The 16407-nt window shown below is 45.5% G+C and overlaps 1 protein-coding gene across 11 annotated transcripts in view; it reads right to left on the bottom strand.

Annotated features, from left to right (window-relative positions):
• Positions 1 to 16407, bottom strand: part of tbc1d32 (TBC1 domain family, member 32) — a 418366-nt gene that overhangs the window by 115389 nt on the left and 286570 nt on the right. For 10 of the 11 annotated variants that reach the window (XR_005942968.1, XR_005942970.1, XR_005942972.1 and 7 more), the window contains 2 exons: positions 11650 to 11766; positions 8120 to 8197 (listed from right to left, as the gene is read on the bottom strand). Coding sequence is in view for 6 of the 11 variants with exons in the window: in XM_041187465.1 (XP_041043399.1) it covers positions 8120 to 8197; positions 11650 to 11766 (195 nt within the window). In the remaining 5 variants the exon portion in view is untranslated. Of the gene's footprint in view, positions 1 to 207; positions 241 to 8119; positions 8198 to 11649; positions 11767 to 16407 lie in introns of those variants that run through there. The other variant, XM_041187470.1, reaches the window with a different exon arrangement.

The raw sequence follows: 16407 nt of genomic DNA, 5'->3' as shown, positions 1-16407 counted from the left end.
TTCTTCATGAGCTCTGAGTTTGCAGTTTCTAACAAGAAACCTGTCCAGTACACCAAGTTTATTACAATTGGCGACGAGAATAAATAGCTCCAACACTGCACCTTACCTCCTGAGTGTGAGTATATCAATTTTTAAGGGAAGGAAAAAAAATATACTCACCAGTCATGCCATTCTTTGGCAGATCGACTCATATGCCTCATCAATGGAAGACCGGAGCCAATACATAGAGCACCTAGGTTTCTACATTGTGACAAATGAAATAACAGTGGAAGAAAAGCAGAAAGCAATTCTTCTAAGTGTTTGCGGGAACAAGACATATAACCTCATCCGTGGTCTGATGGCTCCGAACGCACCGAATTCCAAATCTTTTAACAAGCTACTAGACGTGTAAAGCCATCAGTGATTATACAAAGATTCAAGTTCAACTCTAGAGTAAGGGCCCAGGTGAGTCAATTGCAACGTATATCGCAAAGTTAAAACAGTTGACTTAGCACTGTGACTTCGGAGATACAGTCCATTACATGTCGTGAGATCGTTTGGTTTGCACTGGACATGACAACGCCATTCAGCACCATTTACTTGCAGAAGTTAATATTGATCTGAAGCACACCATGGAAATAGCGCTAGCAATGGAGTGTGCTGAGAGGGACTCGCAGGCTTTGCAGAGTATGCAACATGGTGCCGTTCTTCAGATGGAGCGGGAGCCTACCGCCAGACGTGGCGCGAAAACCAGGGAGACAACCGTAAAGCAGGAAACAGTCTCTACCTCTCGAAAAACAAAAAGGAATACTAGAAGCATTTCACCAGTGATTCAGAAAATAATTTATTACCAATGTGGGGCTAACCTTGTACCAGAAACCTGTAGATATAAAGAGGCAGAATGCTACTACTGTTACAAAAAGGGCATTTTATAAAGCAATGCAGGGCGAAATCAAGACAGCCAATCAAACAGCAGTCCAAGATGACAGAAGTGCACAATATAATTGAACCAGAAGCTGCTGATACTGATATCTGTTCCCTATACAATGTCAAGGCAGTGAAAACTGAACCAATCACTGATTGTTCTATTAAAGGGCTGGATCAGCCATGATCCACCTTCTGTGGAACAGCCATTGTTTCCTTCTGTGCTGCACCATTCTACTATACAATACTAGGTCCAATTTTTGCATACATAAACAGAAATAATAGCTCAGATGTCAATTACATCATGTAAAGGTGAACTTGATCTTTTTGACTTTGTTATTGCATGATACAAAACACTTGATAATTTGAAAATAACATTTGAATTGACATATAGCCTTTTACAACAACGTCAATGGAGTACTTTTGACATGTAGTTGCTGTCATGATCTAGGAAATGCAGCTGCTAATTTGAACACAGCGAGGTCCCACAAACTGCAGTGTGTTATCGGGCAGCTTTCCGGAGGCCTCCATTTAGCCTGGGTATGGGTTCTGACATCTCCACTGGAGGCAGTTTCTCTGAGGAGGAAGGGAGGGATAGAATAAGGAGGAGGCCAGGAGTGGAGGCCTGGCGCAGGCACAAGGGGTGCAGGGCCAAGAGGTTGTCCAAGGTGGAAGGGGCTGCAGAAGACGCCACTATCCTGCTGCCAGGGTATACATGGTGCGAAGCAGCTACCACATTATGACTGAGGTGCAGTGCCGAATGAGACTCTGACTGTCAAGGTGGACAGTGGACTATATCTGTCAGATGATTGGCCCTGAGAACTCCCCTAACTGTGTGGGTGGACACCCCATGCCAGCGGCTCTCAAGGTCACAGTTGCTCTCCACTTCTATGCATTTGGCTCCTTCCAGGGTTCGGTGGATGATCTTTGCGGTGTCTCCCAATCAGCTGTCCACACGTGTGTCAAGCAGGTTACAGACGCTCTGTTCAGACGGGCATTGACCTTCATCCACTTCCGCTGCGACCAGGCAAGTCAGGCACAACGAGTCAGAGGCTTTGCGGCCATTGCTGGCTTCCCCTGCGCCCAGGGTGCTATAGACTGCACACATGTGGCCATCAAGGCACCAGCAGTGAGCCCAGTGCCTTTGTCAACAGGAAGAGCTTCCACCACTTGAAGTTGCAGATAGTGTGTGATCACAGGATGCAGATTCTGCAAGTTTGTGCAGGGTACCCAGGCAGCTCCCACGACGCCTACATCCTCAGACACTCCCCTGTGCTGGGGCTTTTCAGTGCTCCGGCTCAGTTGGATGGTTGGCTGCTGGGTGATAAAGGCTACCCCCTCAGAAGGTGGCTCATGACGCCTCTCTGCCATCCAAGAACAGAAGCTGAGGAGCGCTACAATAGGAGCCACGGTACCACAAGCACTGTGGTGGAGAGAGCCGTCGGTCTTCTCAAGATGCGCTTCCGTTGCCTGGACCGCTCAGGGTGCGCATGCCAGTACCCCCCAGATTGTGTGTCTCTGATAGTGGCATCATGCTGCACTCTGCACAATCTTGCACTGGAAAGGGGGGGTGCAGTTGACGATGAAGACCTTGATGCACTGGATGAGGCTGCACATGATGAATCCAGCACTGTCTGGGAAGATGAGGAAGCACAAGGCGATGATGAGTGGCAGCACGCTGACCCGCTACTACACCAAGGAGGCAGGGACATCCGAGACACTTCAATTCAACGAACCTTCAGCTAGCTCCACACACATGGATCTGCAGGACCAGCATTGCCTGGCGCTTCCACACGTGGCACTTAATTGCTACATCTTCCACCTCATCAGCTGCAACTAAGGGCTTAGTACAGAAACATCAATGTCCACTCAAACACTCATGATAATGTCTGTGAGACATACAAATGCAGCACAAAGGAAACATCCTCAGTCATGGTCAGAAAAGTTGACTTTATTGCCACCAGAATAAAGCACAAACGTCGCTCAGATAATGATATATTCCCTGAGGGCCAACACAAAATCACCAGTGACAAACCCATTGAGTGCCTAACGTGCCTTATGCTTATGTTTTTGGGTGCTACATCTAGGTGCCGCCCCATCACTCAGAGTGGCTTATGCAACAGCCTGCTGACTCTGCTGTCCTTATGGCCTCGATGACCTTGGCGGCCGTCCTCTGGCCCGTGGAGCCTGTGCTGGCCCCGCCTGGGAAGGAGTGGCCAGTTCCAGAACTCCCCGCTCACTGCAAATGGATGGGCACTGAGCGGCGACACTTGGTGACCAGAACATCTCCCACATTGCGAATGACCACCTGTGGCCATTAGCGCTGTGAGGACTTGCAGGTCAGAGCGTAACCCAATCAGAAGATTCTCAATCCGCTGGAAGCCACTCTCCATGAGAGTTGCCAAAGTCTCAATGGAGGAAGCCTGAAGCTGTCCTGCGGTTCATGCCATCACTGAAACTCTGCCTGGATTCCTCCACCACAGAGACCAAGAGAAACACACCTTCATGCAACCCTGCCAGATGCTCCCGCGCACCCTGCCGCTTGTCCTGCAGAGGCTGCATGCCTGACATCTCCAGAGGCACATCATCACTGCCGGACTCAGCATGTGCCTGGTCCCCTGCAGTCCTTCGGCTGCTGGCACCATCGGCACTCTCTGTCCGTGCCATCTCCTGCAGCGACTGTGAAGTGCCCTCTCCACTGTGCCCTGGGACACTAGCCAACGTCATAATCCCCATCGAACTGTTTGTTGCTGCGCTGGTGCCTGGCTCGCTGAAAGAATATGACGTAAGCTGGTCCTCAGGTGTGGAGTGCGGGCTCTGGACTTGTTGGTGGCGGCCATGTGGTGGTGATGCTGAAATTAACAACAAGGACAGTGCATCAGTTAGCATTCAGTCAGTAACATCTTTCATCCCTTTCCCCCCCAGCCTCATAAGTCGTTCGCCCTTCAAGAGCCTAAGGAGACGAACATTGGCGGGGTGGAAAATAGTCAAGAGGAGGCCCAAGCATTACACGCGCATACAGACAGTTGGTCAGATGGCCTAAGGAATGCCACATGGAATGTTATGTGGATAAGTGCGCGGTTAAGCACTTGGGCAAGACAAGCAAAGTACGGGAATACATGAGTAATGGTAGGACCATAGGAAGTCACAACAATTACAAGGACCTTGATGGGCAGACCCGTTAAGGTAGCAGAACAGGAACATAAGGCATTTAACAAGGTCGAAGCCAGACTTGCATTCATTAGCCGAGGAATAGAATGTAGGAAAAGGGAGGTCATGTTGCAAGTGCAGAAAACGCTGTCGAGGCCACATCTACACTTCTGTGTTCAGTTGTGACCTGTTGTTCATGGGAGGGATGGCATTGGAGTGGGGAGAGTGCAGGGGTTCCTGACCTGGATGCATGCTGGCCTGGAGAGTTGCAGTGATGAGGAATCATTGCAAACACTTGCAACATTTGCCGTGGTGCACAGGAGATTGACAGGTCACATTATTGACCTTCATACTGTTATGAGGGAAATAGAACAGGTGGACAGAAGGCAACATTTCCCCTTGGCGCAAGGATGACTAATGTGGTGGCATTTATTTAAGTTGAGTGCCATGAGGTTGACAGGTGAGGTGCTGAGGACCTTTTGGACAGAGTAATGTGGGACGCACTGGTTGAAAGGGTGGTGGAGGTACAAACCCTCCTAAGATGATACAAGCCTTTGGATGTACAGCAGCGATGCCATGGCATGTTAGGCCATGGGGATATTGGTCACAAATGGGATAAGGTGACTTTGGAAGGTGCTAGAGATGCGCATCCTCAAGGGGCCGAGGAACCTTTGTGTATGACTCACACGTCTGACTGTATCAGTCTGTGAATGAGCAGTGTTGCTGCATTAACGATTGCAGCAATCATCAGCTTTGGATGGTGGGGAGACAGAGGGATGGGACTGTGGCCCTCAAATACCTGGCTGCTGCACCCCAGCCTCTACGACACCTGCCGCCTGCCTCTTCCCCAGCTCCATGGCCTGCTCCTCATAAGTGGTGAGGTGCTGGAGCACGGCGTGCCCACCACCAGTCCGCTGACGCTCCTGGCTATTGTTCTCAGTTTTTGGCTGCAGAATAGAGAAGAGCTTTTACTGGGGCTGATCGCTCATGTACTCTGCACGCGCACGCTGCACCCCAAAAACAGTGGCCCATCCGAGGCCTCCAGCGGCTCCTGTCCACACTACTGGTGATCAGTCACCAGAAGATAGTACGGCTGTTCCCAACCCCCTCCCCCATGCGTCAAGTGCCCAATGCAATAACAACACTAAGACGTGGTGGGAGGTTGGGGGGGGGCCTCAAAGTCTAAGGCTACCTTCTGGATAAAATGGCCAAGGCTGACATGGTACTCACCCTTCCAGAGTGCAACAAATCATTGCAGCGCCTGTGGTACTGTGTTCCTGTGCGCCGCACAGCATCTTGAGAGCTAACAGCCTCCACCACCTCCTGCCACGCCTGCCTGATCATGTGGGAGGCCCTCCTCCTCCCATCCTCTGGAAACAACACCTCCCAATGATTTGACACCTCTTCCAGGAGGACAGCAAGGCAGGCATTGGAGGACCGAGGGGCACAGTGGCCCCCCCGCTGGCCTACCCTGCAGCCTGCCCCCCCTCTCCTCCTCTGCCCTCACCTCCAGGTGCCCGGTCGCTGGCCATGGTCAACAGCTTAAAGGAGGCTGCCTGGCCGTTCTTTATATAGACTGCCAGTTCCCCATCGGCCCACCGCCAATTTAATTTTCCTGCTGAACATGGGAGTCTGAAACGCGCTGGGCCAGCCTTAATTGGCCTGCCTGTGCAAAATGGCAGCGCGGCCCATTTCGGCGACGGGGATCAGCTCACCGCCCACTGCTGATTCAGTCGGGCCCAACTGCCCGACAAACGCAAAATTCAGCCCATTGAGATGAATCTTGAAAAAGGTAATCCATTGAGTACAGAAGGAGAAACTACATGATATTACAGAATTGGTGGCAGGAGCTATGAGGTTGGAAGAAATAGAGGCAGTGAAGCAGATAGCCTCAATTTTGGAGAATAGCTTTTCATGAGCTCTTCACATCAGTCTCACAGAATATAATCTGTGATGAAGCAGTTTGTAATTATCCTTTTCCTCCTAGATGATTCAATGTTAGTGGAAGGTTTTGGTTGTAAAGAGAGACATTCAATATTATTTGAAGTGGCTAAGGCAGATCTGGCAATGAATGGCCCAGCCTTGTGAATCATGTCTGCTCAAGCTTGTAGCCCTTAGAATTGAGTTTGTACCGAGATCTGATGGGAGTGCTAGATTAGGAGATTATTTGTGAACTGATTGGAACGAGTGCATCAAAAGTGAAGAGAAGGGAATTAGGATGACAGAAAGGCAGACTGACTTGCATTTAGAGTACCTTTCGCAGCCACCAGATATCTCAAAGTGCTTCACAGCCACTGAAGCACTTCTGAAGTGCAGTCACTGTTGCAATGCAAGTAGTGAAACAGAGGGGAGGAAGCTGGGAGCTTGAAGGTGCTGGTGAGGTAGCTAGGAGTTTTACTCCAAGGATAGAGACTGAAGGTAGGTGGGATGGAAGAAGGGTAGGAGATGTAATTGCTCAAGAAGAGAAGAAAGTGGTTAGGGAAATTATCTCTGTTTTAGAGAAGGTTCAAGTGATAAAAGTGGCCAAGGGCATGGCTGTATTCTTGGATGAGAGTGTTTGTGATTAATTTTTCTCTTCTCCTCATCCCAGTGTTGTTTGTGCAAATTCCTACTGACTTTAAGGTCAACTGGAGATGAGTCCTTTGGCAGTTGGGTTAGGACTGGTACTGCATTGCTAGTCCTACGCAGCATGTGCAGAATCACCAATGATTTACAAGGGAAGATAAGCTCACTACGTACCTTTGGCTCAGCCTTGTAGGCAGAGTCCAAGAACCCCACAGGTTAATTTAATGGGGTCTACATGGGAAGAGAGAACACACCTCAGCCAGGCACTCTCTCTTTATTCCTTGACCTCCAGACTCTCATATTCTCATGTTCAACATGGTATTCCAGGGATGCCCGGTAACTGGGTGGACAGGGCACCCTATCCCACAACCCCACCCCATGCATTTGAGAACAGCAAGCAGTGAAGGAGCAGTGAGTAGCAGTAATGATGGAAAGCAGGGAAGGAAGAGAGGTTGCAAAGGCCCCACCGCCAAACTTTGCCTCATTCACTGCTGCTATCACATTTCACTTTGGGTGCAATTACAGAAAACAGGCCACCCATTATATCATCTCTATCATCTGTGAATGCTACTAGCTTCTCAATCTCAATTGTCAACTCTACTAATAGAGCCCCATAGGTGGTCTGAACTAATCACAACACATAATCTTGGTAGAGTGCTTGCTGAACGGAGAGCATAAGTTTTGTGTTTTTTTAAAAAAATATGCTGATGATATTTAGCCACTACCTCAACAAAAGAAACACATCTCACTAACATCATGAAGAGCTCGAGGGATACCTCACTGGTCTATTAGGTTACTTCAGCATGTAAGGAAAATTGCATAAGAGAAGTAAAAACAAACATTTAATTTAAAATAAACTGCTGTATCAAAGATTTTGATTAAATCAATTGCTTCAGAATTTTAACCATTTCATAACATTTTATATTCTGACCAGTGTACAAGTGCCATGTTCACAGCTGCTTTAGAAACATATGAGCCCACTTTTTATTTGCTATTAATTAATCTCCTTTGTAGAAAATTACTCAAAGCATTTTGGAAAGAATGTTTCCTCAGGAATTACTCCACAGAGGCACCGTGTGCTCTCTTTTCCAAACGTGCAACTGCTTCAATATTCATCCATGGATTTATAATAAGAACAGCTGGGAAAACAAGATTTTTCAGAAGTCTTTCCAAAAGCAATTCAAAGTGAAGGATATTTTAGTCATCCATTGACCAATTACTTAAACCCATCAACCCAAGAACTGTGATTACTTGCAGCATTTTCCAGACCCGTGATATAAAACTTGACTCATCAAGTTAAATGCCTAATTACTATACCTGAAAATAATTTTGGGAAACCCCTATTTATAATATTTGCAATAAAACTGGTTTTGAAAAAAATCAGTTTTACATCAACACAATTAGCATTTTAATTTCAAACTATTCTTGTAAAGCAAGACAGGTGTCAACGTCAGGTTATGTTGCATTTAGTCTCTCAGGCATCAGATTAAAAACAACTCACCTTCATATGGTCTGAAGAAACACTCTGATGGATTGTCAGAGAGATGACCCACAACTTTTTCCAGCAATTCTACAAGAACTAAAATTTGAAGAAATAAGAAAGACATTCCTGGACAACAAAATAAGGTCTGCCTTTATTCAAAAAAACCTCTGGCTCAACTACTAGAACATTTTTTTTTGTTAGCAATTTTAGAAATGTTTGCTAAGTTGCATTTTATCAATTTATTGTTGGAAAAGAAAAAGGTGAATAAGGTTTTTACAATTTTTATGACATTTAGACAATAGCATTCAGTCTGTTAGAGATAGCGCCAGAAAAGTGCTCAGTTGAAAAACGCAACAAAAAGTATATAAAACAATCATGAAAACAGCGTGGAAAGAAAATGAATCAAAAAGTGACCAGAACAAACTAAATACAGGGAATTATTTTCAGTTTCATTTTGTTTCCATTTTATTTGGAGAACTGTACGTTGGTCAAAAAATCTGTAGGATTTGTTGTTTGTCAGTAGCACTACAGACTGAAAATCTGTTTTTTGTTGGCAATGACCATGGAGGGAATGAAGTTCAGGTGTGGGATTCAGGAGCTTTCCTAGCATGTATTGGAGTAGAGCTGGGTTGAACTGGTGTTGTAATGGTTCTGGCTTTGCCAGCCTCTCATCTTCCTTTTCATCTTATAATTTTCTTTTTCAGAGTCAGGAATTCATTGAACATTTTTAAGGCTGAATGATAGATTCTTGATTAATAAGGTAGTCAAAGGTTATGGGGGTAGACAGTTATAGGGGATAAACATGGCACAATCAAATCAGCCATTATCTTATCAAATGGCAGAGCAGGCTAGAGGGGCCAACTCCTGCTCCTAGTTTGTATGTTCGTTTGCATGTATATATTGAAACCAGGGCCAAAGAAAAAGACTTAGACTTATATCGCGACTTTCACAGTTTCAGGACATTTCAAAGCACCTTACAGCTTATTAAGTACTTTTGACGTGTATTCACTGCTGTGATGTAGGAAACTTGGCAGCCAATGTACTTACAGCAATCCCACACAAACAGCAATTTGATTATGACCAAATAATCTGTTTTTATGTCATTGATTGAGGTATAACTAACAGCCAAGGCACTGAGGATAAGTCTTCTTCAAAATAGTGATTTCTTATGTCCAACTGAGGGGGCAAATGGGGCCTGGTTTAACATCTCATTTGAAAGATGGCACCTTCCACAGTGCAGCATTTCCTCGCTAAAACAAAGACTTGCATTTATATACCACTTTTCATGACCACTGCGCATCTCAAAATGCTTTATGATAAATGCAGTACTTTCAAAGTGTAGCACTGTTATAGAAAGCTCCTACAAACATCAATGTGACAATCACCAGATAATCTAGGTTTGTCATGCTGATTGAGGATAAATGTTGATCAGGACGCTGGGGATAACTGCCCTGCTGTTCTTTGAAATACTGCCATAGGATCTTTTATGTGCACCCGCAAAGGCAAATAAGGCCTCAGTTTGATGTCTCATCTGAAAGACAGAAACTCTTAACTGTGCAGCGCTTCCCTCAGTACTGCATTGGAGTGTCAGCGTAGACATTTGTGCTTAAGTTTCTAGAATGGGACTTGAACCCAAAGTCTTCTGACTCAATGGCAGAAGTGCTAACTGAGCCATGGTTGAGAAAGGGCCACCCAGGTGTCTGTTTTCAAATGTTTGCCATATCAGAACACTTGGCTTATTCTGCAAGAAAGGGAAGTGTCTCAGAGGACAAGGAGATACATTATAGCTATATTAGCAGAAGTTCCTCTGTGTACCAATCTTTCTTTACAAAGCTACAGGTGTTTGGTAAAGATAACATCCATACTTTTACAATTTAGTAAAATATTGTACTCACTTCCCAATCCAAATTGACAGGTAAAAGTTATTAATTTAAATTCTTTTTCTTAAATCTAACTTGAATTCCATTTCATTCTATTTTCCAAATTCAAACTGAAATCCATTGTCCCAATTCAAATTGACTTTTATTCTTAATTCAAACAGAGGTTCCAGTTCCTTTTATAATTCACTGTCAGTTCTAATTGAAATTCTAATCCCTCTTCTTAATTAAGTGCTGTAAAATGGAATATGCTTTTCTATTTCATTACCCACTCTCACCACTGAGCACTCCCAGGTAATGTGTAGCATGGGCCTGATTATGCTGCAATGTGCTTTAGCTTAAACCCCAGAAAAGCATTTCTTACTGTACCACTTGTAGTTTCTAAGTAGATTGTTAATTTAGAACCAATTAGGATAAGTGGTTGTGCATGAACACAAATCTCACAACCTATTTTACTCAGTAGATGTAGTGCAATTTTGCAAAAGTCTTTCATGCTCCGATTAGGCAGGTTTTCTGAGTAGTTATGAGCAAGATTATACATTTCTAGATCAGACATATTTGCATATGCTTGACAGATGTCAACACTATTTGCACATTCAAGGACTATCACCACCTCATTAGGTGGCGATACAGGGATGGTGGACAGAAGGATTCAGCTTGTTATGATTGGGCACAATGTAAATTTGACCTTACTGCCAGCCCAAAAGGATGGTCCTACTTTTGTTTTCTGCTAGGTTACCAATTGTAAGTCATGATTCAGCACTGACCCCCAAGGCAAAAAATTTTTTCCTATCGGACAGCACTAAAGATGGCATATCAATGGGAATCAGCCCAGATTTGGCATTAATCAATGCTGAAGACTTTGTGACTATTCAATGGAGAAATTTATAGGGTAGTGCTATAGCCGGAGGTTTCCTAAGTTGTTGAACTGTACAGATAGCTTCATACAGTCAAAAAATTGACTTCATTGCTAAGTCATGGTAGAACTCAGCAGTCATGTTGAGAGCAATTCAAATGGTGATAAAGGTCTTTCTGCTGCAGTACTTGTTTGGCTTTGTATTGTCCCATTTTTTGAAAATGGATGCATGTTAACCCAGTAGAACCTCCCAGCATTCAATGACTTCCTCGGGATGACTGCCAGTTCTTCACAAATCCAATACAATGCCCTTTTAGTACTCTGATAATTACTATTTATTTCTAAGGATTGTTTGTGTAGGACTTATATTGATGTCAAAATCTTGAATTCAATTTGGATTATCTTCAAAGCTGGAGCGAAGGAGCATCTTACTGGTGAATTTTTTAGTGAATACTTGGATAAAGTATTCATTAAATCATTGTTTTGTGTTCAAATGTGCTTAATATCTTTTAAATCAAATGGATTTGAATGTCATTTTTTAAAATTGATTAATCTGTGCACAATTTTCTTTTAAAAGGGACAGAATACTTCCAGACCTACAGCTTATAAAAGAAACCAACACTACTATTTTCCCAACAAAAGGGAATTGACCAAACCATCGTTGTAAAAGGAGAATAAGATTTAAACATCTAATGATACTGCCAAGTTCCCATTAGAACTGCTGATACTTGGTGTATATTTTGTGCTTGAATAATAAAGCTAGTTGCCACACAAAATCATAAAATGTTTGTAGTTGTCCAGAACTGCATACTTACTGCTTCCCTTGATGATGTCAGGTCTGGATATCATGATTTTACAGAACTGCTTTTTACAGTTCTTCAGCCAGTCTGTTTGCTTCTCTGAATTTTTCAACAACTTGTTAAATTCATTATCTAAATAATGGTAAGATCAACTATTAGTTACATTGGCATACTATTATCTAAATACAGAAAAAATACACTATTCATTTGGTTTCAGGCAATATTTGTAGTGGACAGTTCGACAAAGGAAGAGCAAGATTGCGTTTATATAGCAGCTTTCATAACCTCAGAATTTTCCAAAGCGCATTACAACCAATTAAGTACTTTTGAATTGTAGTTAATTTTCCAGTACAGGGAACATGACAGCTGCCGATCCCACAAACAGCAATAGGATAATGAAGACATAACCATTTTTTGGTGCTATTAGTTAAGGAATAACTATTGACTGGGACAACTGGAAGAACTCCCCTGCTCTTCTTATAATGTCATGGGATTTTTTTCTGTCCACCTGAGAGGGTAGGTTTAATGTTTAATGTTTCACCTTTGGCCATGTAGAATTCCTTTCCTACTACACCGAGCCTCGATTATATGCTCAAATATCTAGAGGATTTGAACCCATAACCTTCTGACTACCATTGTGCCAAAGCTGATATCCAAGATGGATACAAATGTAACCAGTCTAAAAGGTTAATAGACTAAACTAAATGCCTTGGTATGTTGACATCATTTAATTTTATATTGGTGAATGATACTTTTTGATGGTAATATTAACTTGTGAGCCATTTAAAACAGAGCAATTCATAGGGGCATTTTTGAGAACACTCATCAAACATGCCTCTGCATTCTTTCCAAGTCAGTTCTAAGAGAACTTTGAACACAATACATTGGCCCATGACTATAGAAATACAATTTTTTTTTTACATTCAATATAAGGGCAATGAACTTCCTAAACATGTTTAAATCAGCCATACTGATTTGGGGCCAAGCAATTAAAGACTTCCAGGTTAAAAGTTACATAAAAACAGGGAAGAATGATTCATCACATAAATATCATAAAAGTCAGCTATTCTGTCTGATTTTATGGTTGGTTTGATGGTTTAAACTGTTCCATTCAGAGCTTAATTTATAAGCAACAGTCACACTGGACTAACTGCTGTGCACTAAAGGAGAACACTACTAAGTAGCAATGGATGATTTTAAATTTCCCATCTCTGGTATATTCTAGGTGAACATAATTTGAATGTTCTCTATTACACTGCTATAAGAAAATACCAGAATTTAGATTTTAAATGGCATCTTCAGTTATATAAAGAATATATGTTTCCATTTAGTATCTACTTCACAGCAGGGAAGATAAGGTATTTCCATAGAGAGGTAAGTTGAAATAAGTGAAGGTAAAGAACTCTGAGCTGTTGTCATCCTTTTCTAGTGGCTGCTTACAGAAGAGTACATCATAGAATCATGGAATGGTTACAGCACAGGAAGACGACATTTGGTCAGTCATGTCTGAAGGAGCTATTCACCGAGTGCCACTGCTCGGCCATTTCCCCATAGCCCTGCAAATTTTTCCTTTTCCGATAAAGGCCCAAATCTTCCAATCAGCATCGGACCCACTGGGTGGAATTTTCCCTGCCCGCTGGGTAGGCGAGGGTGGTGGCCATGTAGAACTGACAATTATTCTGCAACTGAGACAGTTCAGCCACAGTCACAGTGATATAATTGGGGTTGGGCTCCTAGCCTGCCCGCCCATGCAAGTAATGCGGAGGCACCAAAGTGCCACCAAGCGTTCAGACCTTAACTCTCCACCCCCCAACCGTCCTGGCACAGATGGTAAGTCCACGACCTCTTTACTGGACCGCACAGCAATTAGACTGTACACACTGTACAATCTCCTCGACAACGCTGGCCATGTAGCAGTCACTGCTGGAGGCGCTCACAACTCCTTGCAATCTCAGCATGTCTCTCCCATGTCGCAGGCTGGCTGGGCAGCCATGCAGCACACTCATCTGTGGCCATCCGAAGAGTGGCCAGCATTCTCCAGGAAGCGTTAAGGAGCCGTCACACAGGGCCAGGAAAGGTGCTCAGCTCACCCATGCTAACCATGTCTCTCCCTCTCTTTCATGCCGCAGGAGGATCACATCAGAAGCATAGAGCCTGGTGATCTAGCTGTACGCCTGATGGCCTAAAGAGAGCGAAGATGACGGAGGAGAGTGCAGCTGAGGAGCCTGGCCGTGCAAAGGCAGGAGCAGCAACCTCAGGAAGAAAGGGCTGCTGGGGCTCCCGCATGCGCTTCCCAGGAGCGACAGCGAGCCGTGGCAACACCTAGTGTCTATAAAAGCTGCCTGTCATTCCTGCAGATGACCAAGAACCAATGTCGCCAGCAACTGTGCATGTCTAGGGACCTGGTCGCTCACATCTGCCATTTACTGCAGTTCTTGGCACCAAGGGGACATGGATGTCATTCAGTGCCAGTGGCTGTGAAAGTGAATGCAGCACTCAATTTCTATGCCAGTGGCTCCTTTCAGGGCTCCATAGGTGACCGCTCTGGGATATGACAAGTCACCGCTCACATATGCATCCATGAGGTCATGGATGCCATCTATGAGGGCACACAACTTTGTGCACTTCACCTGGGACCGGGACAGTCAGGATGCAAGGCCCATTGTATTCATCCAGATCTCAGGATTCCCACTGGTGCAGGGTGTGATCAACTGCACCAATGTGGCGCTCAGGTCTCTGTAACTGCACACGGTGGACTACATCAACCGCAAGGGATTACACTCACTGAATGTGCAGCTGGTATACGATCACCAGAAACATATCCTGCGGGTGTGCACACAGTTTCCAGGGAGTGTGCATGATGTCTACATCCTCAGTCACAGATCCTTGGAGTCTCCCAGGGTCCACAGAAGCTGCAGCAATGGCTCCTCGGGGACAAGGGTTACCTGCAGAGGCCGTGGCTGATGACACCCATGAGGCAGCCTCAGGCTGCAGCAGAGCGACGCTATAATGAGGCTCATGCTGCAGCTCGCAACTTGGTGGAGCAGGCCATTGGGATGCTAAAGATGAGGTTCTGGTGCCTGGAGCGGTCCGGTGGGGCCCTGCAATAAAGTCTGCAGAGGGTGTCACGCATCGTCATCATCTGCTACACCCTTCACAACCTGACTCTCCAACAGGAAGATGAGCTGGCTGAGGAGGAGATGGAGGGGCTGCACATCTCCTCCAATGAGGACGCCGCCAACAGGAATAAGGGGGAGGTGGTGCTCGGAGGTGACGTTGACGGGCATGAGGCCTTCGAACTGGCTAGATGAGACAGGCGTGCTCGGGAGGCCCTCATAGCTGCTAGATTTGTGGAGGATGATGACAACGTGTAGTGAGGTGACCTAATAGATCATCTCAGTGCATTTGCAAATGTTTGACTCCAGTCTGGCTTTTGGCAGTGCAAATACCCTCTGTGAGAATGCATCTGTCATGGAGATGCAGTGGAGGCCCTAATAGGTGCTTAATTGCAAGAGGATGATGATGACATGCAGTGAGGATACTCTATAAATTTTCACATAGCTTCTGAGAATGTCTGACTCTTGTCTGGCCGAGGGCAACTCACTTGCACTCCATGATCAGGGTCATGTCATAGTGATGCAGCCAAGAAACTTTAGAAGCATCTGATGTTGTGTCTGCCTTCAGCACCTGAGCTGTTCAGGAGCTGCAGCATAGCATCAGTGGTCACAGATGCTGAAGAGTTAGGGGCCAGCCCCTCCTGAAAGGTGCTGAGAGCACATCGAGAGAATGAGATCACTCTGTGGCGCCTGTCCACTACATTCTGGCAGCACTGACAAGCACTGCCAAGGTGTAGGCATCTGTAATGTTTCCAGGGAGTGTGCGGCCAGACCATCACTTCGGTCTAAAGGCTGCACTGAACACAGGGGATAGGCCCTGGGGTGAGACGCCTTCCTTTATCACATCTGAGTGACAAGAACACTGCTGATCAGAACAAGGAGCCATAGGCAGGGACACATTCTTGAGAGTTTATTGACAATAGTGAAGAGTGTGTACAAGTAATTAACACCCGTGCACAGGCTGTGCAACTAATTCTCCTTCACTGTTCTAACCCTGCCTCTAAATCTTGGTGCTCGCCGGACATCTACAGCAGAGGTGGACGCAGCCTGCTGACTGTGACGCTCTGTCTGTGATGACTTTGAAGGCGTCCTCTGCGGGGCCGAGACTTGGAGGGCCCCAGAAAGTTTTCGGGGTCCTGTTGTGTGGCAGTGGCACTCTCCTCGGCCTGTGAAGCTGTAGCTGCTGAGGTCACAGGATGAGGGGATTTGGATGGGCTGGTCACTCCCGGAGTAAGCTGAGTGGATAGGCCCAGAGTGTGCACCTGCAGACACTCCTCCCTGTGGGTGCCCAAGGGCCCCTGGCTGACTCCTTGAGGGGAATGAGTAGCTGGAGTGAGACTGAGCTGCCCCACACCCATCTCACGTACACACACTGTTGTGGGCCAACTATAGCGTCAGCAACGGAGTCGAGCCCATGCAGCAATGGAGAAGTGACGTCTTGGGCCAAGGTCTCCATGGCCATCCTACCAGTGTTGACCTCGGTGCATTGCAATGCCAGTGCTATCATCTCTGACTGAAAGCTGATGGTCTCCTCCATCGTGCCTTGCAATCTGAGGAGAGCAGTGGACATTCTTTCCTGGTGTTCCCGAGCTTGCCTTTGCAGCTTCAGCAATTGTGACATGACCAGAGGCTCGTCATCTGACTCAGCAAAGTTCTG

Source organism: Carcharodon carcharias, chromosome 5, assembly GCF_017639515.1.
Source record: "Carcharodon carcharias isolate sCarCar2 chromosome 5, sCarCar2.pri, whole genome shotgun sequence".
Taxonomy (NCBI): domain Eukaryota; kingdom Metazoa; phylum Chordata; class Chondrichthyes; order Lamniformes; family Lamnidae; genus Carcharodon; species Carcharodon carcharias.
Note: the sequence above shows the minus strand (reverse complement) of the source record. Positions and strands in the feature narration are given on the sequence as shown.